The sequence below is a fragment of the Uranotaenia lowii genome, chromosome 3 (assembly GCF_029784155.1).
Source record: "Uranotaenia lowii strain MFRU-FL chromosome 3, ASM2978415v1, whole genome shotgun sequence".
Classification (NCBI taxonomy): domain Eukaryota; kingdom Metazoa; phylum Arthropoda; class Insecta; order Diptera; family Culicidae; genus Uranotaenia; species Uranotaenia lowii.
In genome coordinates, this window is record NC_073693.1 from 239,577,110 (window position 1) to 239,603,185 (window position 26,076).

The window sequence follows — 26,076 nt, forward strand, 5'->3', positions numbered from 1 at the left end:
CTCACCAGTGGTAATCCAACGCAGATATCAATTTGCAGATTAGATCAGTGGCAAGCAGCAGAGGCGGTGCTGACGACAAGCGGCGGACACATATTGACATGTCATGTTGACTTGTCATATGATGTCAGGTTGACATGACATCTTTAAACAAGTCATTCACGTCAATTTGTATTTAAATGTCATAACAACACCAATAGCGTTTGATACTAACACACATCATCAAACACATATCAGATGAACTGTTTATTTTCATATATTTTCCACACGTAATTTTTATGCGCACTTGATTCAATTGTTCGCACATACATTCGCCCATTTTTCACACGCAACCTAGGATGTTGAAGGTTGAAAAAGTAAGTGAAAGCAAGCTTAATAAATTGTCGAAATCAATCATTAAGGTAAATATCAAACATAATTTCAATACCAAGGACTGCTAATGATTAATTGCTTGGGCTTTCTAAATAAAACCTTCCCTGCCTTCATCTGATACAGGACTGCTGGCTCGATTATCGAAAAATTCAGTTTTGTCATTTTTTTCTCATCGAATAAGCCCCGCCTCCATTGACCGCAACAATACGAAAAGCCCGGATGTAAAAAGGCATAAATATAACTACCGTAACATTTTCCCTTCATTTACATTAAAGCTTCTTTCGTGTATGGTCGTTGCTTGTAAAGCAACCAGCTAGGAAGGAAACAAGTGAAACCATCCAACATCAGCCTACTCCGTTAATGTGTTGCATTTCGTTCAAAATTTTCTCGCATAGCGCAAAGCGAAAGCTACATGAAAATGTTTCAGAAGAACTTGGTACGGATTCTCTCACATTCTAGGGCAAAACATGATAAGAAAAAGAAAAGCAAAGAAAAAAGTTGTTATCATTGCTTTCTATTTTATTGTTTGATAGATTTTATTATTTAATAATGAGCAGTTTTGAAAGATGAATAAAACATGAATGTATAATTCACCACTGTTTTCGATTTTTTTTAAATTTTCATGATTTTTTTTATCGGCAGAATTTGACAGAAATTAACGATTTGAACTTTTCTTGTCGTAATTCTACGACAACTTCACGGTCGTGTGTTGCACAACCTCTTCAACTTTTTTTTCTTTCATCATTGAGGAAAAAATGTACATTTATTTTATTCATGAGATCAAACTAAGTTTCGTTAATTATACACATTTAGTCAACTTTGACAGATATCTCCTTGAAACGCTTCTTTACCAACCTTAATCCAATTTCAGCCATCAGAATAGCCCCGCTGGCCAAAATGCTATAAAGTAACGTCAAAAAAAGCGATGCCACGTGTTCCAGAATGACCGGCGTCGTTTCCAAATCACTACGGGAGCACTTGGGCCGTTCGGTGAAGAAAAACTTCTGCTGATACTGAGCCACGGAAGTTTCGACCACCTTGCGCATTGTTATCCGAAACATTTCCTTAAAGGGGCTACCCTTTACCAGTGGCAGATGAACCGGCCGAATTGGGTACAGATAGATCTCCTGCAGGTCACATATTTCGTGATCGGTAAATGTCTGTGAAATCAGCGGATATCCGTAGGCGGTGTCAAACAGGAACGCACTTCCGCCCTCTTTGATACGCTCGATTCCTTCCGTCACGTTCAGGAAGTTACGTTCTCCGTTCAATATCTTCTTCTGGTAGAGTTCTACAGCGACGGGATCAGTTGTCCTCTGTAAACAAAAAAAAGTTCGTGCCTATTTGATTGTTGTAAGAAATAGTCGCATTTGCTTACATTGAGATAGTCAATATTGTAGGCGATGTCCTCAATCAGAATTTTCAAATTACTTTGAAGAAGATGTTCCAACAGGGTCATGAATTTCGGCGGAATTATTAGTAGGTATCCGACGATGTATGTTGAGTAAAATTGATAAATCAAAAACGAAAACAGCAGCATACTGAACAGGTTGATTCGAGTAGAGTTGAACAATGTTCTTGTCAGAAATCCTGCAAAATCAAAACGAGTTAAGAACCTTCTTTTCGGAAATGAAAGTTTTTAATGGACACTTACCTTGTTGACATAAAATGCCCAAAACGTTCAGCAACGATTGTGAACGATTGTCGCGAATTTCCTTGTCGTGGGGGGCCTGTAGAGATTCGGCATAGCAAGTTCCGTACAGGAGGGCGGCCGAAAGCAGGCTCAGTGCCGTGAGGGCCATCCAAAGCTCCACCCGGAATGGTTGCAGAAACACATTTCGACTCTGGCCGAACCGTGGATGTCGGAACACGAATAGGCGCCTGAAAGATATAAATAAAACTGAGATCAAATGCTCTTTTGGCTTGTGATATTAGACTTAATCAATTAGAGGTAATTTTCGAATTTCTCAAACCCTGGGGTCTTAAAAGACTCGGTTTGGTTCAAACCCCATTCATGAATTTTCGAAGTTTTTTGTTTTTGCCAGGAGTTTATCATTTCGTGGTATTCTTCCCTACACTTTCGAAGTTTTTTTTAAGTAACGTTTAAATGAGTAAATTTCTACTTTAAGGAACTAAAGGAAATTTTCCGCTAAACAACTTTGTTTAAAACCTGAACTTCGTATCCTATTAGGCAAACTAGTTATTAGCTGTTGAATAGGGGTATGTATTTGTATTGAAAGGCAATCATTTTAACTGACATCACTGCTTGTGCCTAGCAAGTTATTGCATAAATACTTTTCGAACAATACCTTGCTAGGCATCAGCAGTGATTTTAGTTGAATTAATTGATTTTCAATGCCAAAATATATACCCCTGTTAATAAACAGCTGACATTTAAACTCACATCAACCACCTCCCCTCCCTTCCATGAGGGGGTAGAAAAATGTTCAATTCTTATTCAAATTTTGATGAACGACTAAAGTGATTCAAAAGGAACAATCTCCACCCAGAACTAAGGCCAAAACCTCGAAATGTTATCCCAGGTCCACAATACTACTACAGTTTTTCAAAAAAAAATTTCACTTGTTGATATTTAAAGACTGTACAGTAAAATGACTATCAAAAGTTATTCACGAATATCGAATTTTCGATAAGGATAGACTCACTAAGATTGCCCAGATTTTGCCCGAATGTTTTCATTTTATTTGCACAATTTTTTGAGCAATTTTATTCTAATAAACTGACTGATGTGTATCGATGAAAAAAAAACAATGTTTGAGTCTTTTTCTTCTTGATTTTGAAGAATTCTCAAATTTGGCTGAATATTGCCCAGATTTTGGGTTGTAAATTTTGAAATCAAAGGCCTGGATTTTGCAAGATTTTAAGATAAAAATAGCCCGGATTTGGCTCGCCCGAATACGTGCGAAAAATATCTGGTAAGCTTAGGTTTGAATCTTTTCCAATGTAATGGTTCCAATTTTTACCTGTGATCGGATTGTGGAATCTGTATCCTGTTTCGAATCTTGGTTTTGAATTTAAAGCTAAAATTAGATATATTTTTTCCATGTTCGAAACTCATCATTCACTCATCAAAAGTCATCAAAACATTTAAAATAAGAGACCAGTTTTAATATTTTTATTTGAAATTCTTACTCTTAATTCTTATGCAGAATTAAAAGTTAAAAAAGTTTCATAATAGTGATCCAGCCTTGAAATATCAGAGACTCATAATTTGTTTATAAAATTTGTTTTTAAAATAACTTGTATACAATCTTCAGGTTAATGAAAATTCAGATGAAAATACCTATATTTTATTGGTTTGTTGTTTAATATTATTTATATTGTAGATACTTCAAAACCGAAGCTCTAAACCAAAATCGTAATATATCTGAATACATGGCCGTAGGAACGGGGGGAGGGGGGTTTGGGGGTTAACTCCCCCCCCCCCCCCCCATGAGGGTCCATCAAAAGCAAGCAAGGTATTCAACTCTACACTCAAAATTTTTTATTCCTAATCAAATTTTGATCTTTACTCAAAACTGATGTCAGAACCTCGAAAACTAATCCCCGGTTCAGAATTTCGCTACAGTTTTTCAAAATTTCCTCAATTATTGAGAGGAATTCATTCCTGAATAATCAATTTCAAATAAGATGTGACTTATTTCAGAGATTCTGGTTCCTTATTATCAAAATCTAAATTGTATTTGTGTATTCATATTTCGGATTGTGTCCAATTCAGGATTCTTGATTTTCAGTTCAAATCATCATTCAAAACTGAAATGGAAAGCGTTGTTTGAAATCGTCGTTTAAATTTTGTTTTATATTTTCTTCAAAAATTGATTCATGTTTTTCGAAACTCATACCCATTTTTAACAATTATTTAATAGTTTTTCGAATATGGAAAAAAAAAACTTAGAAATCATGCTGAGTTTTTGTTTCATATTCAGATTCGATGTTCATAAATTTGCAAGTCGGATTAGAAATACGTAATTTAAATAAAGAATAATCATTGAAATCCAAAACATCTGAATGATAATTATGGGTTCATGATTGAGGGCTCTGAAACTGATTTCAATTCTTGGCTCATAATTCCAATTTCAGAAACCGTTTTCATGTTCATTTCAGAAAACCTATTGGAATCCCGAAACAGATTGAAAATTAAAATTTTGAATTTAGGTTTAAAATTTAGATTCAGATTAATGAGATCCACTATCAAAATAAAATGATCAAGATTATCATTTCGATAAGGAATTAAAATTGCAAGAGATCGCAGGTTCATCTTTCCAATTGTAAGTTCGATTATAAAATTTAACCAAAGTCAGTTCGTTTGCACAATTTAGCTGAAAAGGAGAAAAATAAAGTACAATTTGAGTTCATTTCGCAAGTTTTGTCTTATGAAAAACTTATTTTTAAAAAGCCATTCACAAAAATTGATTTTTAATTAAAGGTAATTGATGTTAAAGATAAATGTATACTCTCTTAAAAAATTGCAGGGAATTCCATATGGTTTTGCGTATTGTAAAACATTATAAATATTGCAGTTATTTCAAGAACCAAATTTCAAGCTAAAATATTTGATCTGAATCGAGTTTGCATGAAAACGATTTGAATCGCAAATTTTTTATCTTTCACTTTTACTTTTGAAAATTAGATGAATTTTCAGAATTTTTTTTTTCGAAATAAAAACCTTTCTTTAAAAAATATTGTAAGCTCAAATCAAATTAGCAATCTTAAGCTGTTCAGATTACCGGGTTTTACCTGAACTTGTTCGAATGTTAACTAAACAAAATTGGAAAAGATTTGGTCAGGTCTGGTTGCCCAAATTTTGTTGAAAATCTTCTGATTTTGTGCCAATTTATTCACTTTTTTTGGAAAATCAAACGGAAAATTTTAAATTTCGCCATTATAATTTTAAATTTTGTCACTTAAAAATGGAATTTTTCAAGCTAGATTTATAAAAATAAACATATACGATTTTTGGGAGCCTGAAATACGATTCAAATTTTGATTATGTTTTTAGATTGAAAAAAAAAATGATTCGATTGTTTTTCATTCTTCATTTTTGTTGAATTCCTGGATTTTTGTAAAATTTTCCAGATATTGTTCGGAGTTTTGTTTGAAAAATTGGAAATAGAATGTCCGAATTTCGCCAGATTTTAAATAAATTAGCCTGGATTTGCGCGGCACGGATACGTGACGAAAATTTCCGGTTATCTTGAGCTAAGTTCAACAGATTTTGATGCAAATATTAAGATTTCAACCATTGATGAAAGTAAGTTTCCTTTTTTTTACTTAAGGGTTCTTTATACAAATGCTTATGATAATTTCAAAAATTTTAGCATGTATTTTCAAAAAATTCTATTCATCAGAAAAATTATTTATGTAAAAAAAACTTAAAAATTAATAATCAAATAGTTTTCAAAAATTCAAAAAAAAATTTTTTTTTATTAATGCATTGTTTGAGCGAAAATGTCATATAAAAAATAGGACACCAAAAATTAATTTTCTAAAAACTGCATTTGCTATTATTCCAGCCAATATTTGACCATCTTCCGAACTTCTAAGATAGCTTAGATAGCATGAATTAAGTGTTGGGGTTATCAGGCGATCCTTCAATATAATAAAACAACAATCATTTCGTGCACCTATTTTGAATTTCCTTTTTAAATTTTTCAGTTTAATTACTTACGACTTAAAATATTAAATCATGAAAATTCCTGAAGACATATAGCGACAATTCGTTACTATTTTACTCATACCGTTTAGTATACCTTATTGATATTTATCCCCTAAAATTACTCAAATCACTTGAATGGACTCAGCGGACATGTATTAAATTTAACATAACTTTCACGAATCTTGACAATGTTGATGAACTTTGTTAATACGAGAACTTTTTTCACAATCCTTCCTGACTTTGCTTTGAAAATCAATAATTTTTTAATGACTATCACACTACGGAACACCAAGGGCTCATCATTTTTAATGTAGATTGCAAATTAAACCAAAAGCGAGCGCTAATATTCTATCTTGTTTCGATGTTATAGAGCTGTGAATTTAACCAGTCATTTAGACTGGTCATGAACCAGCAGAATCTCCAATATAACCTAGGGTTGCCATCCGTCCCGCAAAAGCGGTACATGTCCCGCTTTTTTTTTGGTAAATGTCCCGCTGTCCCGCTTTTTACTCGAAATGTCCCGCTTTTTTTTCAGATGAGTTTTCAATTAAAAAAAAGCTTAGCCTACGTTTGATTTATTTTGCTTTATCAAAACTGCACATCACACAAATAAAATGTGTTCCCATATTTCTTTGGAAATTATCTTTAAATTTTTCTATGCAATTCCTAATAATTTCAAGCTCCATTTCAGTATGTGACAGTGTCATATTGTGATACGCCATATGACTCATATTATTTTTCTATTTTTAAAACTGGTAGAAATCGTATGTAAATGAATGTTAAAAAGCATTTTTTTATTCAAAATACCGTTTATGCAATTTAATGTTGAAAATTGAACATTTGGACACTGAAAACAGTATCGAAAAGTTCTACATTGCAGCACTGAATTCCAGAGCTGCAAATTATCAGTGTCAGACAGCCAATGTCAGCCGACTTTGATACTGCTTTGCATGTCTATGTCATGCGATACTGATTATTGATCAACGACATGTGCTTACAATGTCATGACCATGGTGAATGAACGACATCATGATTGCTACGACTTTTTTCTTCTTACGGCCAACAGCTACATTTTTTCAACTGTTGCGCAACTTATTAAGTAAAGTCCCTCCCATAACAGCCAGAAAATTAAATTGAAAGATGATCGTATGTATGGTGTGAGTGGAGTGCAAAAATGTCATTCAACATTGACATTGCTGCCTGACCGACATTGTAGCTTGGTCATTCAACTCGTAGATGACTTTGAAATTCTGTCGATAGCATTGACTACTAGACGTTGGTCGGGTTAAACGAAATAGACTGAAATTTATCAGCCTTGCTGAATTCAGTTTCGAAAAGTACACTCCACGACCTACTTGATCATAAATTTAAAGTTGTTGGCATAGTCGGCCACATGTTGTTATTTGTTGAGATGCTCTTCTTGTTGGTAAGTAAATTAATTTTGCGAATTTCCATAAAAATGTGAAACTCATTGCAAAACTCGATTTTTTTAGCACTCGACGTAATTATTCGATTCGGCAAATCTCATTAAATAAGTTAATGACTCGTGTTGAAAAAACCAATTTTTGCAACTTATTGACTAAATAACTATTTGCTACATGGTGAAACTTATAGCTTTTCAATATTTCGAAAAATTATCAAAAAGAAATCATTTTGGATAATGTTTGTGACAGGTTACTGAAAATGACACTCTGATTTCGCACTAAAACGGATTCTGGAAGATGGTTAATTTGATTTTTATAATTTTGAAATCTTCCCAATCTTCAAACAAAGCTTATTTGGCTTTTACAGTAATAACAAATTATTCTGTATATAATATGAAACTCTTTTCACAGACCAGAAATTCCAAGCTTAAGAACATTCCATAAAAAAAATCAGTGAATATCTACATTGTACATATAAATTAAAAATTCATTTTGTCATGACATTCAATCGCAAGTATTGTAAAAATCAAGAAAATATTGACATTTTTTAAATAAAAAAAACCGCTTGTATAGCTGACATTTAAATTTTTTTTATTTAATTGTTGTTTCAATCAATGTTGTTTTATCGTCTTTGTGTCATTCGCATTTTTTTCCCTTACGGAAGGGCATTGAAAAGCTTCAAATTTGTTCGATGTTTACGCCTGGATTCGAAAGCATAGACATTGACCCGGAAAGCAGATGTTTTATCAACTGAACTATGCCTCCATTATTGATTAATAGAACTTTATACTCAAGTAAAAAAGCACCGCACTTTGAGAGTAGACAAAAAAACATATTTATGTGTGTGTACATTAGGGTGTCCCAAAATTGCATTACTTCTGGGAATCTGGGGGCTCACCCTCCAAATTGTAGATTAGAATGTGCAGAACAAACTTTTGTATGGAGCTGACTAAAAAAAATCATGTTTAGAGGTTCCGCAAGCGCGATCTTTAAAAAAAAAGTCCACTTTCAAAAGATTTGATTTTAAATAAATTCTGGGTCCAAAAATTTTCATAAAATTTATATATTTTATATTTTTTTAATTTTGTTTGAGTTAAAAACTACACGTAAAAAATACAAAATGAACCAAATTTGTATCAAAATGTAAAACTAGCAAGCTATTTTCAATGAAAAAAAAATTTTTGGTTCAAAAATTTTGAATTCAACTGACCAAAATGTGTACCAAGCGTAGAATATTTTTGATACCAATGCCATCAAAAGATGCGGATTTTTGAGCACTTAAACTTTGCTGAACAAAACATAAGGTTTGTATCAACGTGTGAACAGCTATTCACGATTTAATGCTTAACAAAAATAACAATTTAGGATATTTTTTATTTAATTTATCAAATTTGTCTTAATAAATACCTACTTTAAAATCAAAATACTTGCAAAAAAAGACTTTGATGGTTTAAAGGAGTCATCAGAAGGCCATATGCCATATGGCCATATGGCCATATGAGTAGAATCGGACAACATGAAAGGGTTGCACTGAATCTAAAGTGTGAAAGGGATTCTGAGACATAGTGTTTTAAAGAAGCATAAAAAACTGGTTTTTCATCATGCATTTTTGTCTTTATCAATCGATTGCTTGATAATGAAGATTTTATTAAAATTTCAATTAAGACTAACATTTCACCTGAAGACTGCAACTCGATTGGACTTAAAACAAAAAAGTTATGGCTGTTCCAAGATTATATTTTTGTGGCAAATTGTCGTTTAATACACAATGAGTACTTTTTACTCATTGAGTTTTACAGGACAATTTGTAACCAAAATACAATCTTTGAACAGCCATAACTTTTTTGTTTTAAGTCCAATCGAGTTGCAGTCTTCAGGTGAAATGTTAGTCTTAATTGAAATTTTAATAAAACTTACATAACCAAGCAATCGATTGATAAAGACAAAAATGCATGATGAAAAACCAGTTTTTTATGCTTCTTTAAAACACTATGTCTCAGAATCCCTTTCACACTTTAGATTCAGTGCAACCCTTTCATGTTGTCCGATTCTACTCATATGGCCATATGGCCATATGGCATATGGCCTTCTGATGACTCCTTTAAACCATCAAAGTCTTTTTTTGCAAGTATTTTGATTTTAAAGTAGGTATTTATTAAGACAAATTTGATAAATTAAATAAAAAATATCCTAAATTGTTATTTTTGTTAAGCATTAAATCGTGAATAGCTGTTCACACGTTGATACAAACCACATGTTTTGTTGAGCAAAGTTTAAGTGCCCAAAAATCCGCATCTTTTGATGGCATTGGTATCAAAAATATTCTACGCTTGGTACACATTTTGGTCAGTTTAATTCAAAATTTTTGGACCAACATTTTTTTTTCTTGAAAATAGCTTGCTAGTTTTACATTTTGATACAAATTTGGTTCATTTTGTATTTTTTACGTGTAGTTTTTAACTCAAACAAAATTAAAAAAATATTTAATATAGCAATTTTATGAAAATTTTTGGAATTTATTTAAAATCAAATCTTTTGAAAATGGACTTTTTTTTAAAGATCGCGCTTGCGGAACCTCTAAACATGATTTTTTTTAGTCGGCCCCATACAAAAGTTTGTTCGGCACATCCTAATCTACCATTTGGAGGGTGAGCCCCCAGATTCCCAGAAGTAATGCAATTTTGGGACACCTTAGTGTACATATGTACATTTCATGACTTTTTCGAATGAATTTTTAAAATGTCCCGCTTTTTTCGGCTGTGTCCCGCTTTTTTTCTCAAAATGTCCCGCTTTTTTGGAAAAACATCTGGTAAGTCTAAATATAACCTCAACATTAGACTGAGCCGATTTGAGATCATGCTCCAAAATTGTTCAGAGGAAAACTTCCTTTAAATAATTTAGAAATTGGCAGAAAAACATTATCAGGCTCGTTTCCAGAGAAGAGACAAATATGATGTTGATTTTTAAAACAAAGTATTCAATTTTCTCATACAAGCATTACAGTTAAAATTTTCTCTTTAATCTACAAAATATAGAGGACTTCCACGAAGCATGACCCTAATGGGTTCACCAACCAATCGAATCGAGGAAGAATGACCCTAACGGGTTAAACTCCTATCAAAAAAGAGAGTAAAAAAATTCTCATGTAAACGTTCTGCTAAAAATCATGGATGAGTTTCGAACCAAAACGAAGCTTTTAAGATCCCAGCGTTTGAGAAATTCAAAAATGGCTCCAAATCGACTCTTTCTACTCAACATGACAATACCGAAATTTAATAAATCAAGTAGGTATATACAAGATACAAATACAAGATTAAAAACCATAAACCAATGTTCAAAATATCAACAAAACATCTCGATTATTTCAAATAATGAATACTTAGTCAATCTTCAAGACACTATTGACAAATCTTCAATATCTCAATGTTATTGAATAAATCTTTAAAATAATTATACAAAGTCTTTGAGATTTGCACGTTCAAAGATATAAGCTCCAAACCAGGTAATTATACTCCAAAGGTATTATACTCTACACTCAAAATATTAAATTCAGAATCAAATTATGATAAAAAGGTAAGGTTAATCAAGAATAACAATCTAGACTAAAAACTTATGCCCAAACCTCAAAAATCCACCCCAAGCTCAAAATTCTGCTACACTTTTTCAAAATTTTCTCATATGTTAATAGAAATTCAGGTCTGAATATTAAATTTTAAATTAAATAAAACCTATTTCGGAGGTTTTGATTCTATAACTCCTATCACCAAAATTGTATTCATATCTCGAAATTTCGGATTGTGTATTCAGTTCAGGATTCTTGATTTTCAGTTCGAATAATCATAAGAAATTAGAAATGAAAAGCTGCTTTGAAGTCCTGGTTTAAATTTTGTTTTGCATTTCATATCAAATTTGAATCATGTTTTTCAAAATCATATGCAATTCCGAATATGAAAAAAATAAATTTTGTTTTGTATTCAAATTCGAAGTTCTTAAACTTCATTCTACACAAAATTAAAACATTTAAAGCTTCAATATGACAATCCAATATTGAAAAGTTAGATTCAGATCATTTGAAATTCATATTTTAATTCAGATTCACAATACAGATTTAAAATAAATAATTGAAATAGTAAATTTAGATCAAACCTGAACAACAGAATTTAATTAATAAATTCAGGAAATAGGGCTCAAAAACTTGGCCATAAAATTCTGATCTGGTATAAGATTCGTAAATTTTATTTTTTGTACATTTCAGAAATCGTATGGAAATTCAGATACAGATTAAAAGCGCAATTTTTGAACTCAGATTCAGAAATCAGATTTAGAATTCAGATTCAAATTCAGAAAAAGTTTTAGCTTGTAAATAAATTTTATAATCAACAGAAAAGGTTGAGGAATTCAAAAGATCATGATCACAAATAAAAAGTAGAATTTCACTTTTTTGTTTTAATCGAAAAATACACATTTTATCAAAAAAAAAATCATCAACAGGATTTTTATTAGAGAATTTATTCTTTATGAAAAATATTTGCTGTTAAAGAAACATGAACTTGATCTTCATCAAAACAAAAATCTTAACAAAGTTCTATAGTTTATCGGTATATTGTTTAATATTATTAACGCATAAAGAACACCAAAATTCGGCATTTTATATTTCAGAAACCAATAGACAAAAAACTGCTAATTTAATTTATTTGATTAACGTGTTAAATTTTGTAGAATGAGGTTTCATTATTCGATTCATAACATGTGAATTTTCCAATTAATGGAGCAAATTAGCAGGATGCGAAAATATGCGGTCAGTCAGTGCTCTTTGGTCAGAAATGTGTTTATATTCAAGTTTTTTTTTTAAACAATTTAAATTGCAAACTAAAAGCATTAATTTGTTTGAAGTTTTCCCCATTCAAATTTGATCCGAAAATCTGATGATTTTTAACTTTCACTTTTTTTAAAAGATTTATTTTAATCGAAGTTCAAAGTCTTTGAATTTGTAAAATAGTTTGGAAGACTGGGCTCGTTTGATTTGAGTATAAGCTTTTTTTCAAATGGAAGGCTCTCCTAAAAACATTTTTTATGCTCATATCAATTAAGTATGTCCTACCAGACTCGTAAACAAATTCAAAGATTATTAAGTTTACCTTTTTGCTTAAGGACCAATTTTCTAATGTCACGATTTTATACAAAAACTATTAATGTAAAAGTACTTCAAAATGATTAATCATATAGTTACAAACATAATATATTTAAAATTTGTTTGTATTCGTGCATTGTTGATCAAAAAATCATTGGTTAAAGTCAGTCACCACACCCCAACCACCCCCCAATGCTGTCTAGGTAAAATCGTCAATATATATAAAAATTAAATATTCAACATAACAATTCCAAATCTTTAGAATATCCATACCAAAACTAAAGTTTCAATGTTAAAACTTCAAGATATAAATTTGAAATCTTAAAGAAATCAATGTTAATTCCTGGGGTCTAAAATTAATCGTTTTCGTTCAAAACTTATCCATGATTTTTTGCAGAATTTTTAAGTAACGTTTACATGAGTAAATTTGAACATTTTTGTTTGTATGGGAAAATTGAATATTTTGTACTGAAAAATCAACATCAATTTTGTTTCTGTGGGACCGAGTCTGCTTATGGGTTTTGTGCAAATTTATTAATTCACAGAGGGAAATTTTCCTTTGACAGCTTTGTCTAAGACCGTAACTTCGTATCTTATTACACAAAAAAGTTATTAGGTATTTAATGGGCGCATATTTTTTGGCAATGACAAACAATAAATTCAACTGACATCACTGTTGGTCCTTCGCTGAGCATTGCATTCAGTTAGTTGAAAAGTATTTGAAAATGTGAGACTTTGCTTGCTAGAGCTTTAATAATTTCATGAAATGTTTTTGCAAAGGTTATATAAATCAATTCTCTAGCTATGCAAAGCAGTTTTTGAGATTTTTTAATTTCATCCTGTGGTTACACAGCTTCAAATAAGCAAATATTTAAAAAAAATTATGAACAAAAAATTTTGTAAACATCGAATATCTATTCTGGGGTGCAAGTACTGCACATGAATTGTACTGCAAAAATCAAGGAATATTTTCATCCAAAGATATATTTTTTGGAACTTCCAGTAGGTATATCTATGGCGATTTTTGAATGAAAAATTTTGTTTTCCCTTACAAATTTCCATACAAAATTAAAATTCGTTGCACTAATTCAGATTCTAGAATCAAAAACAACCAAAAAAAGTTATGGGAGGTGTATAAATTCAAGAATTTGAAATTTTCATAAAAAGCTTGCCGCGGTCTAATATTTATTGTTCTACAGTTCTTAGTTTTAAGAGTTTGTCAATTAATAAGCCACTGCCCTGCCCTTTTTTACCGTCCTTGTCGAAGCTTGATTTTTAAAAATATCAATGCCATATGAAAAACTTTAACATCGAGTCAAGCTTCGGTAGCCTGTAGGGAAGAATGACCCTGGAAACGGATTGGACTCCCGGATAAAGTTGACAATGAATTTTTAACAAAAAGTTCAGTTTTTGACGTTTTAAAGTCTTGCATTGCCAACAGCTTGAGATAGTTAATCATAAATGATACTCACTTTGACATACCAACGGTGACGGTGTAATCAAACGTCTCAATCCGTTCCTTTTTGTACGCCAAAGCATTGACGCAAACATCGACTTCGTGCGCTGCCAGCTGACCAATCATTCCTTCGTGAGAATGTCCATCCGTATTCGTCATACCCCACGATGGTGTTCGAATTAACTTCAGTCTAAAAATTTATTAAGGAAATAATAATGAAAATAATCACATCCACATTTTTTTTTTCATTACGTAAAGTTGTGTTTCTTCATCACAAATTGCCACATGATGTATCCATAGCGATGAAGCGCATAACCAGTGACTGTGTCTCGACTAAGCAAATGATCCACTAAACTTGTGTGGTTTGCTTGATGGAGGTCCTGTAAAATTATGTCCGTCAAATTAATCTTGTATTCAAAATTTGGAGTTAAAAAAATATCTTACCGATACAACACCTTTCAACCAAATCCCCCCGAAATCAACTCGCCGTTCGTATTCGGTTTCATTCACAACAATTCGAAGCCCATCTTCCAGTTTCCAGTAACCCATCAGCGTTATATTCAATTTGGTCCCACGCTTCCTCATCACACTATAAACATCGTAAACATTGTATAGCTTTCGATCCACCTCATCCGGTGCCACCAATGTTACTTTGGCATCTACATTAAAATTCTGCTTATCGAGCAAACAGGAGAGTGGCTCCAGAGAGCCCTCCCCAAACATCAACCAACTGTGAGATGCATTGAAATATTCCATTTCCGAAATGACATCGAAAAATGTTCCAACTTTTGGACAACTCAGATCAACCGTTGATCCCACATTGATGTAATCGTGCCGCATTGTATGCAAATGGTTCCAGCTGGAGCCATTAAAACTGGAAATGTCATGGTAGTGAACCTGTCGTTGGAACAAATTTTCCAAAATTCTAGCAAGCGATAGCAGATCTAAACCAAATCCATTATTTGCTTGAAAACTCACAACAACAAAAAACAAAACTCACCATCTCTCTGTTCCAAGCAATGGAAAACATTAATCAAACTCAAATGTTTCCATCTCAGATAATCTCGCAAAAGGTTAACATTTGGAACGGCCAATCCGTGGCAAACAAGCCAAAAGCCATAGATTCCAAACGAAAGCTTGGCCGAGTACATCGTCATCCGGTGCAGTTAGTTTAAATATTGACGTTTTATTCCGTAAATGGCATTAATATAAGGAGAAAACAGCCCTCGAGGTCATTTGCCTAACATTAGTTCTAGCAGGAGTTTGATTACGGGCATTAAGGTATTTATTTTTGACGGATAAATTAGGATAATATGTGGAGCTATTTATCCATATTACTAATGACGATTTCTGTGAAAGGATTCACCTTTCGAGCATTCGATGTTGTATCAACAAATTGAGCTCCATGTCATTTATTGATAATAAATTATGATGATGATATAGATAATAAATCATAAAATTTAAATTCTAGAAGACTCTCTGGAACCTGAAAAATTATTTTTATTGCTTTTAAATTTATTATGTTTCAACTAAAGAAGACATTCTGAAACCTGAATATCATCCTATCAAAAATGCACGCATTAGAAAAACAAAAATTTATTTGGGATAAAATACAAGGCAATGTATAAAAATACTCATTAGTCATTATTAGAAATTCAGGCCTCAAAACCTTATAAAATATGCGAACGTATAGAATCTTTTGATCTTGATTATTGACGAAAACGACAATCTTCAATTCAAAATGAAGCAGATTTTAGATTTCCTATCGAGTGGACTCAGCATTAAAGTCGACAAAAAAATATCAATAATTCTGAGATTTATCCCTAAAAAAAGTAATTATACTTTGTGATGTTATTTCTTTACGAACACAAACACGTACAAGATCTCAATGAAACTTAATGTTTCATCGAAGAGATTCCTTTTACTTAACTCTAAGCGTACATCTTTCGAAGGATGGCTAGCATCTTACAAATACTAAAACCACAAACCCACAGAAAGTGTACTATGTATGCCGTGATTGGGAGTCGATTTCATGACCGTCGGCTTAGAAGACTTGAATCCAATACGCCACTGGCTGCGGCTATTTTCATCGAAAAGTCATGACACAAATCGATAAATTGAGTCACTTAACTTAAAAAATCGCAATCCACATTACCAAGGTCATAAGAAATTCATAAATTAGCTTTAGTAATTTGGACGAAATTTGCCTAAAAATTTGTGAAATGATACCTCGATATCACGAAAATCAGGGCTTCGCAAAAAATAATTGAGAAAAAACTTCTCAAAAATATGCCCAGAAAAAAGACATTTTATTGGATAGCAGCGATGATTTCCAAAAGAATGTATATTTTCTCACTTCTATTAGTAATCGCTGTGGTATAGCTGCAGAAAACTTTCACATATAAGTGATCAAGAATAGTACCACCGACTTTGAAGTTTTTTCTCGGAAAACGGTTCAAACCAATTTATCAACCAAAAAAAAATGTCCGTATCTGATAAAAAAAATGCAAAGTAAACTATGTTTCCATTTGGAAGAATGAATGTTCGCGAAAAAGTTTAAGTCATTTAATATATTTTACTAGCTGACCCGGTGAGCATTGCTATACCTTGCAAAAATAAATGAAATTTGTAGAAATTTATTCAAATTTAGATTTTTGTAAGCAGTTTTTTAAATCAAACCTCATCATGGTTTAGAACCAACAACTTTGAGATGAGAGCTGCAGCTGGATTTCAGAATTGCGATTCAAAGATGGTATATATTATTTACTAAAGCTTGATCTCTAAACTTGTTTTTCAAATTCTGAAATTTGTACTCTGTTTTTAAAGCTCCATAATGACTCAAATAATGTCAATATTTATGGATTTTCCACATTTTTCCCCAAAATGGGAAGTTACGAACTTCTATAAAAACATTTGTCACATCTATTTTTGAGTTATGCTTAATATCCGTACGCAAAAAAAACCCTCTTTTAAAATATGGTCCCTTCTTTTAAAAGCTCTTTATCTTAAACTTACGTGGAAGCTCCCCTATCTTTTTCAATTTTGTCCCCCACTGCTTGAAGAAGGTAGGCTGATTTACCCGGCTCGAGTTTACATAAACTAATTGAAAGAAAATGATTCGCATATTGGAATTTATAGCACATTGTACTTTATAAAAATAGAATTTTGAAAACCGATCAATAGCGTGAATCGGGACAGTGTTTTGAGTATATTCCTAAAATTCTGTATTATGAGCACTTCCTGCCTCTGATTAGCTTTAGATGATGTATTTTTTGAAGTTAAAAAAAATAAGCTATCGAAATTTGAAAAAAAAAAAACGATGAAAAGGATTTTTAATAAACATTATCAAACAGCTTTTTTCACCATCCTCGCCCTTCGAAGCAGTTTGAATATCTATCCTTTTTGCGTTAAAATTATGTTAAAAATATGTTTAGCCATATGCCAAACTCGTGGACATGGGAAATTATAGCTTGAAGTTTTCCCAAAAAACACTTATCATGGTATGAAAATTATCGATTTTATTCAGTGCTTTTTTTTTTCTTTTTAGTAAATTTTTTAAAGCAAAATATATCAGTTGCATCACTAAATAAATTCTCCGCGTTTTTTTATTTTCTCTTTGGAAGTCAAATATTCAAAAAAGTTGGCAAAAACAAATTTCTAAGTTAACATTTGTCCCGTTTATTGGGGCAAGTGTGGATGCAAAGCTTATTTTCAGATTCGTCAGAGTAATGGCTTTAAAATGGATTTAATACGTATATCTGTTTGCTTGTTTTATCAAGTTTCAATTATATATCTGCAGTACTCCTGCAGTATAAATTTACCTTTTTTATTCCACTTTTAACGAATGCTGTTCAAATAAAATGAGCTTCATTTACAAAGACATTTAAGAATTTTAAATATCCGCTTCAGTTTCAACTTTCGGAATACCCCTTCTGGTCTTTTCAACATATTGAATCATTTTAAAGATGAATTTCTTAAAAGTTCGACGTTTGCCCTTGTAGTACGTACTTGAATTGGTATGTAAGCAAAAAGTACGATGTTTTTTCCAGAATTATTTAAAATAAAAAGCTCCCATTTTCATTTCTAAATTCGTTTCAGTTGTGTATTTGGGCTGAAGTAACAATTTTTAGAAGAACACATAATTTTATATTTTTTTTGGAGCAGAGAAAAGTTGAACGTTTGAACATGCTCTAGTGTTACTTGAATGAAAATTCTTTCAAAAAATGATTTCCTTCACTTTTGGTCAATAAAAATCAGTTTCTTTCACTGATACCTTTCACTTATGAACACGTCAGTCCTATTTTTTCTAATTTAAAGAAAAGGCTCTTGATCAGTTCATGTGTCGGATCAGATTTTTTTTATCTTCTTTTTCAGTTAAGTGCATTTTTACATGATCAACAAAATGTTTCCGATCTACCTATGAAGACAGCTTATTCATATTTCTGTTATCAGTATGATTCAAAAATAACCTTGGGTTAAAAAATTGTATGTAAACTCTTTTAATTCAGTGTTTTTTTTTTCAACTGTCCGCAAAGTGTCATATCATTATTTCATTAGCATCAGAACTAAATTTATATTTTTTATTTCCACGTGCTGTGTACAATTAAGCAAGAAAAGCACATCTAGGTTGCATATCGCCCCCACGTGCGTAAGAAATATAGGTACTTGGTTGAGAAACAGGCGTCTAATTGTTCAATTTTTCCAGCGATCAACGAACAGCCTTGGTTACTATCCACTTGCAACGACATTTGCTTGATCATAGAGACGAAAAACAAACCCCTCAAAGAAAAGAAAATCTCTAAAAATGGATGCCATGACTTTTTAATTTCAGATTTTGGCAAAAAAATTGTACCTATATGTTTTATTCGATCGGCAAAATGTCAATCTGGATAACATCTAGGCGTCATTCATAACCATGTACTGTACAAATGAGCTAGGAATCAAGTAGAAAAAAAAATCCCATCAAGGCTTCATATCGCCACCCCTTGCATTGAAAATATGCTTGGTTGAGAAATACGCGCCAAAATATTCCCACTGATCAGTATGCTATGCCATGGTTACTATCCTCTCGCGACGTTGGCGCGCGACGCCTCGACCATGGAGACTAAAAACAAACCGCCCAAAGGAAAAAAAATCTCGAGAAAATGGATGTCATGACTTTAATTTGGTTCGAATAATCACAAACTTTGTATGGGAGCCCCCCTCCCTTATGTCGGATGGGGTTTTAACTATTATAGAAACCATCTCTGGCCCCAAAAACCCTCAGATGCCAATTTTGACGATGATCGGTTCAGTAGTTTCCGAGTCTATAGGGAACAGACAGACAGACAAACATTCATTTTTATATATATAGATTTACATAAAATGGGCCATAAAAACTGACTCAGATTATTCAGTGATTAACAACATATTCAATATTGGCTGGTATTATCCGCCTTTCGTTTGAAAAACGGTGCTAAACTTGTTTTTCAAGATGTCATAAAATAATACATACATTCGTTTTATCCGTCCTTTTCAAGTTTTTTCTTGTCAAATTATAATTACACGTGTTATTATGAGTGCGGCCAAAAATTAGTGTCGCGAGTTCGCTAGGGTTGTACTCCATTTACCCGAATACCATTGCCCAGAATGAAAAATCCCCAGAATTTCGATCGCCAGAAAGAACCATTCCCCAGAATTTTTTTCCCCAGACGAACCATTCCCCAGAAAAATTTTCGCCAGAATGTACCATTTCCCAGAAATTTTTTCACCAGAATGAACCATTTCTCAGAATTTTTTTCGCCAGAAGAACCAATTCCCAGAAAATTGAAAACATTTATCCTTACTAGAAATTAATAAAAAAAAAGGAATTGTTACAAAAAAAATGGGGTTTCATAACTTAATTCTTTTGCGGCAAAGCCGCAACCAACGAGGATGAAGGGGCTGAAGCGGCACAAAGCCGCCAAAGCTCACAAATCCGAGGTGGCCGCCAACCCGCCGTCGGAAGCGAGGGCCCCATTACATTGGTCTAGGTCTGCCGGGGCTTCCTAGGTCTGCGTGAAAGCTAGGGGTGATCCCTTAGCCCCGTCCGCCACGCGACAGCGTGAAGGACAAAACGTCTTTGAAGTTCGAACGCGCAGCGTGAGGAGTCGGATATCAAAACGGTTTTTCAAAGGACCATGGTAAGCATTGAATCAATTAAAGTACCATGAACCATAAACAAAGCACAATATTGGTTCTAAAATAAATTTAGTTGGAAAATTTCAAAGTTGTAGTTTCATTTAAAAAAAATCATTTTGAAAAATGAATATCGAATCATATGAAATTTACAAGAATTCATTAGAAAAAAAAACAAATAAAAATACAAGAGGAAGTAATCTGGGATTTGTGCCATTCTGGGAAATGTTCCATTCTGGGGAAAAAAATCTGGGAAATGGTCCATTCTGGGAAAATAATTTCTGGTAAATGGTGCATTCTGGGGAATTTTTTTCTGGGAAATGGTTCATTCTGGGGTTTGATTTCGGGTATTTGTCATTCTGGGAAAAATTCATTCTGGGCAATGGTTTTCGGGTAAATGGGATACAATCGTTCGCTAGTAAAAGTCACTAGTCTTAGTATAGGAAGAAATTAGTTTAGCCCTGATTTCAACTTGCGATCCCTCTAGTGAAAGGGTTTTACTTGTAGGTGAAGAAAACTAGTGTCGCGAGTTCGCTAGTACAAGCTACTATTTAGTGTTCAGAATGGGGGTAGCATTAGTAGCGGCACGTTAGCCAAACATACGGGAAAATTGTACTGGTAGAAATAAGTTTAGCTCCGATTTCAACTTGCGACCCCTCTAGTGTAAGGGTTTGACTTGTAGGAGACGAAAATTTGTGTCGCAAGTTCGTTAGTACGAGCTACTAGTGTTATTATCGGCAAAAATAAGATTAGCTCCGATTTCAACTTGCGACCACTCAAGTGAAAGGGTTTGACTTGTATTGAGGGTTCAAAACGCAGGGAAGCAGTTGCACAGCATTCATTTTGAGCTAAATTCTTCATCGTTTAAGCGTTGGCCAAGCCTCGGGTGTGGGTCGTTTGTTTCATGTTTGCGTGGCGATTGAGAAATAGGATATTTAGGATATATTTATAACATCGCAAAAAATGTGAGCCACGCATGATTTGCGATGTAATTTTCGGATTCTACATATTTCTGATGTTTTATTACATCATTGAGACTTAAGAAAAAGGAACGTTGCGAGCATGTCTTTAAGTGTAATGTCAAATGCTAGCTGTGCCAAGTAACCAAGTTTCCCTTTGAGCGCACATACAATGCATTTGCTCTCCGGTTTACGGAACATCGAACTCCTTTGGGGCCGCAGACTGTATCGGATATGGTGATCGTAAGAACAAATAGAGACATTTTTTATGAGATCAAGGAGATGAATCTGATAATTTCGACTATCTCCCAGCATAATTTCATGATGTGTCATTTTGTTTCCGTTGTTGATTTTTCGATGTGATGTGAAATAAGAAAAACCTTCGTTTTATCAATAAAAGAATAAGAATGAAATCAGAGCTAAACAAATTTCTAACGGTACCAACAGTAAAAGCTTGTACAACCAAACTCGCGACACTATTTCTCGTTACCTACAAGTCAAACCCTCCCACTAGAGGGTTCGCAAGTTGAAATCGTAGTAATTTCTTGCGGTTCTAACACCCCAAGCAACCAAAAGTCACATATTTACTTGAATGAAAGCATTGAAAGTTACATATTGGCTGACAAAGAGAATAAACTGCCCAATTCCCTTTAGTGAACTTTATGTACTCATTAATGAACTTGAATGTTGCAAAAGTGATTAATATGTGCGTTGTATGTGACTTGTTTTGCCCAATTCCCATTAGTGAACTATATGTACTCATTAACGAACTTGAAAGCTGCAAAAGGGATCTATACGTACGTTATACGGGACTTTAGTCACATAAAGGGCACAAAAGTGCTCAATACGGGATTTGGTAAGTCACATAAAGGGCACAAAAGTGCTCAAATGGGTATTGATAAGTCACAAAAAGTGCATTGATGTGCTTTCAAAATCAAATCACCTCTTCGAGTTTTAGTTTCAGTTAGAACAACATCTAGGCGTGGTCTCGTGGTAGCGTGTTCGATTCTCACCACGAAGGTCGGGGTTCGATCCCCAAGCCGGGCAAGTTTTTTTCAATAAGTAATTTTGTACTTAAGTGACCATTCTGATGCGATATATGTAGGAAATGTAGGAAAGAAGCTATTGAGCAATTTGTCGAGTTTGAAATCCGGCGCGTGGCATCATGGCGGCACCAGTACAGAACACAGTAAATAATCAAGTGAAGGTGATATGAACCGAAGCCAACGGTTCAGTTGAGATAGAGAGAGATTTTTTTGCTCATTTTCGCGATTTTTCGGAAGCTGAATTAAGAGGCCGCTGGAAGCTGAATAGAAGATCATTAAGACTTGTTTTGGAACTTGAAAGCATCAATAAGAACTTAAATTTTGAGCTGTATAGAACGTACTTCATATCAATGATGGGGCTGAGTAAGCGTGTTTGTACCTGTTTTATGGGACTTTTGGTTGCTTGGGACTAGTATCTTGTTCTAGCGGACTCGCGACACTATTCGCCAACGACAAGTCAAACCTTTCACTTAACCGGTTGCAAATTGAAATTGGAGTCAAACTAATTTCTAATTGTTCTAACACTAGCAGCTTGTTTGTACTAGCTAACTCGCGACACTAGTTTTCGTCACCGACAAGTCTAACCCTTTCACAAGAGCGGTCGAAAGTTGAAATCAGAGCTAAACTAATTTCTTCTTATACTAAGACTAGTGACTTGTACTAGCGAACTCGCGACATTAATTTTCGTCATCTACAAGTTAAACTTTTACTGAAGGGGTCGCAAGTTGAAATCGAAGCACTTCCACCGGTATTATTGCCGTTAATCATCTCAGCTAATTAATACACGCGTTGCGGACGGGTATCTTATTTTATTTTTTTTGCGATCAATAAACTTCACAACAGTCGAAGAAAGGACATTTTTTTCATGACATTCACACCTACTAAAATCCACAAATTTCATTGCGACATTCCTAGAACCAACCGAACCAATGACATTCGCTAGTCAGAAATGTTATTGAGGAGAAAAGTTCCATAACATTTTGATTGGCGAATGTCATTGCAAAACTCAATGATATTTTTTTTTCGTTGCGTAACATTTATTGGACAACCGTCAATGTCATTTAAGTCTCTAAGAGCAAGTTCACTGGTGTTGCAAAAAAGTGGTAGAAATTTTGACATTTTGAAAATTTTACCATGCAAAAATGTTTTCAAGATCTTGGGGCGTTGTATTATTTTACAACACTGTTTCTATTTCAGCCGTATGTGATAGAAATATTGCTAATTTTTGCAACACAGCATGCGAAAATACAACACGTGATGTAAAAAAACTAGAAGGCCACAGATCTTGAAAATGTTTTTGCATGGTAAAGTTTTCGATATGTGTCATAAGTGTCAAAATTTCTACCACTTCTTCCCAACACCAGTGAACTTGCTCTAAGAAATGTTGTAGGAAATGTCATGCGACTGCTACGAGTTTTAATTTCATTTGAATGACATTCTCAAGCCTGCTATTTATCAGTTTCTTAGCACTATTAATTGAGTCCATAATTTAACGTCCTACTTGGCGTCTGGTTTGATTTGTGGGTGGTGTGAAAATACTTATATGACAACTTTTTAAGGTAATGCTCATCTAGTCTATGGAGCCACCCATAAAATAAGATTTTATCCAGGTATACAACTTTTCTATGAACCGTTGTCCGGGGTAATATTGATCACTTTTTTAAATATATTTCAACAATTTTTTCTGTTAAAAGGATTGTGGCATATTTTATATTTTCAAAACCAGTAATGGACTCTCATGGATGTAAAACATGGATGCAGAAATTTATTTATTTTATTTACATAGTATTCCGTCTCACGACATAACTTGACGAACATAATTCCTAAAATTCACTCTGTCCATGGCAACCGTTCTCCAGTTTCTCGGGCACCCCACGTTCGCCAGATCACGCTCCACTTGGTCTAACCACCTCGCTCGTTGCGCCCCCACTCGTCTTGTTCCTACCGGATTCGTAGCGAACACTTGTTTTGCAGGACAGTCATCCGGCATTCTCGCAACATGTCCCGCCCAGCGTATCCGGCCAGCTTTCACCACCTTCTGGATACTGGGTTCGCCGTAGAGTCGCGCGAGCTCGTGGTTCATCCTTCGCCTCCACACTCCGTTCTCCTGTACGCCGCCAAAGATGGTTCTTAACACTCGTCGCTCGAATACTCCGAGTGTACGCAGGTCCTCCTCGAGCAATATCCATGTCTCGTGCCCGTAGAGAACAACCGGTCTAATAAGCGTCATATACAGGTTGCACTTCGTGCGAGGGCTAAGTCTTCTCGACCGCAGTTGCTTGTGGAGTCCATAGTAGGCACGACTTCCGCTGATAATTCGCCTCCGGATCTCACGGCTGGTGTCATTGTCTGCGGTCACCAGTGAGCCGAGATAGACAAAGTCTTCGACTATCTCCAGCTCGTCGCCGTCGATCGTGACCTTGTTATTACTGGACATGCGGGTTCGGTCGGTCTCGAATCCGCAGGCATGCATGTACTTCGTCTTGGACGTATTAATCATCAACTCAATCCTTCCTGCTTCGCGTTTCAGTTTGCGATAGATCTCCTCCACCGCCGCAGATGATCTGCCGACTATATCAATGTCATCGGCAAAGCAGTTAAGTTGACTGGATCCGTTGAAAATCGTGCCGCGCATTTCACCCACCGCTCGTCGAATAACACTTTCTAGCGCCACGTTGAACATCATGCAGGATAGACCATCACCTTGTCGAAGCCCCCCTGCGTGATTCGAATGAACTCGACAATTCACCCGAAATCCGCACACAGCACTGCGTTCCATCCATCGTCGCCTTGATAAGTCTGATCAGCTTCCCGGAAAAGCCGTTCTCGTCCATGATTTTCCATAGCTCGTTACGGTCGATCGTGTCGTATGCGGCTTTGAAGTCGATGAATAGATGGTGCGTAGGGACTTGGTGTTCACGGCATTTTTGGAGGATTTGCCGTAATGTGAATATCTGGTCCGTCGTTGACCGTCCCTCCATAAAGCCGGCCTGATGACTTCCCACGAATCTGTTTGCTTGTGGCGTTAGCCGGCGGAGTAGGATTCGGGACAACACTTTGTAGGCGGCATTGAGGACAGTGATCGCTCGGTAGTTCTCACAGTCCAATTTGTCGCCCTTCTTGTAGATGGGGCATATCACCCCCTCCTTCCACTCCTCCGGTAGCTGTTCTATGTCCCAGATCCGGACTATCAATCGGTGTAGGCAATCGGCCAACTTGTCCGGGCCCATTTTGATGAGTTCAGCTGCGATGCCATCCTTCCCAGCTGACTTGTTTCTATTCAGCTGGCGAATGGCTTCCTTTAACTTCACTCATCGTTGGGAGTGGCTCCTCTTCGTCGTTGGCTACCCCGGCGATGTACCTTCCCCCACTGTCTTGATCTCCTGCATGTGCGCCGTTCAGGTGTTCATCGAAGTGCTGCTTCCACCTTTTGATCACCTCACGATTGTCCGTCAGGATGCCTCCGTCCTTATCCCGGCACATTTCGGCTTGCGGCACGAAGCCTTTGCGGGATGCGTTGAGTTTCTGATAGAACTTTCGTGTTTCTTGGGAACGATGCAGCTGCTCAAGCTCCTCGAGCTCCTCCTCCTCCAGGCGGCGCTTTTTCTCCTGGAAAAGTCGGACTCGCTGCCCCTTCCGCTGTTGGTGATTTTCCACATTTCGACGAGTGCCTCTTTGTACTACTGCCGCCCGCGTGGCATTCTCTTCGTCCATCACCCTCCTACACTCCTCGTCGAACCAGTCGTTCCGTCGAGATCGCTCCACATAACCGATGACGTTCTCCGCAGCACTGTTGATGGCTGTTTTGATGGTATCCCAACAGTCCTCGAGAGGGGCTTCGTCAAGCTCGCCCTCTGC

General features: G+C 34.8%; 1 protein-coding gene across 1 annotated transcript; it reads right to left on the reverse strand.

Moving 5' to 3' along the window:
• Positions 1 to 1,178: 1,178 nt before the first annotated feature.
• Positions 1,179 to 15,197, reverse strand: LOC129753208 (ionotropic receptor 75a-like). The gene is made up of 7 exons (XM_055749006.1): positions 15,058 to 15,197; positions 14,502 to 15,001; positions 14,310 to 14,437; positions 14,074 to 14,247; positions 2,024 to 2,250; positions 1,748 to 1,959; positions 1,179 to 1,685 (listed from the first exon to the last, which is right to left on the reverse strand). Exons 2-7 carry the CDS (start codon positions 14,895 to 14,897, stop codon positions 1,179 to 1,181), a joined length of 1,644 nt encoding a protein of 547 aa, XP_055604981.1. The 5' UTR covers positions 14,898 to 15,001; positions 15,058 to 15,197.
• Positions 15,198 to 26,076: the final 10,879 nt, after the last annotated feature.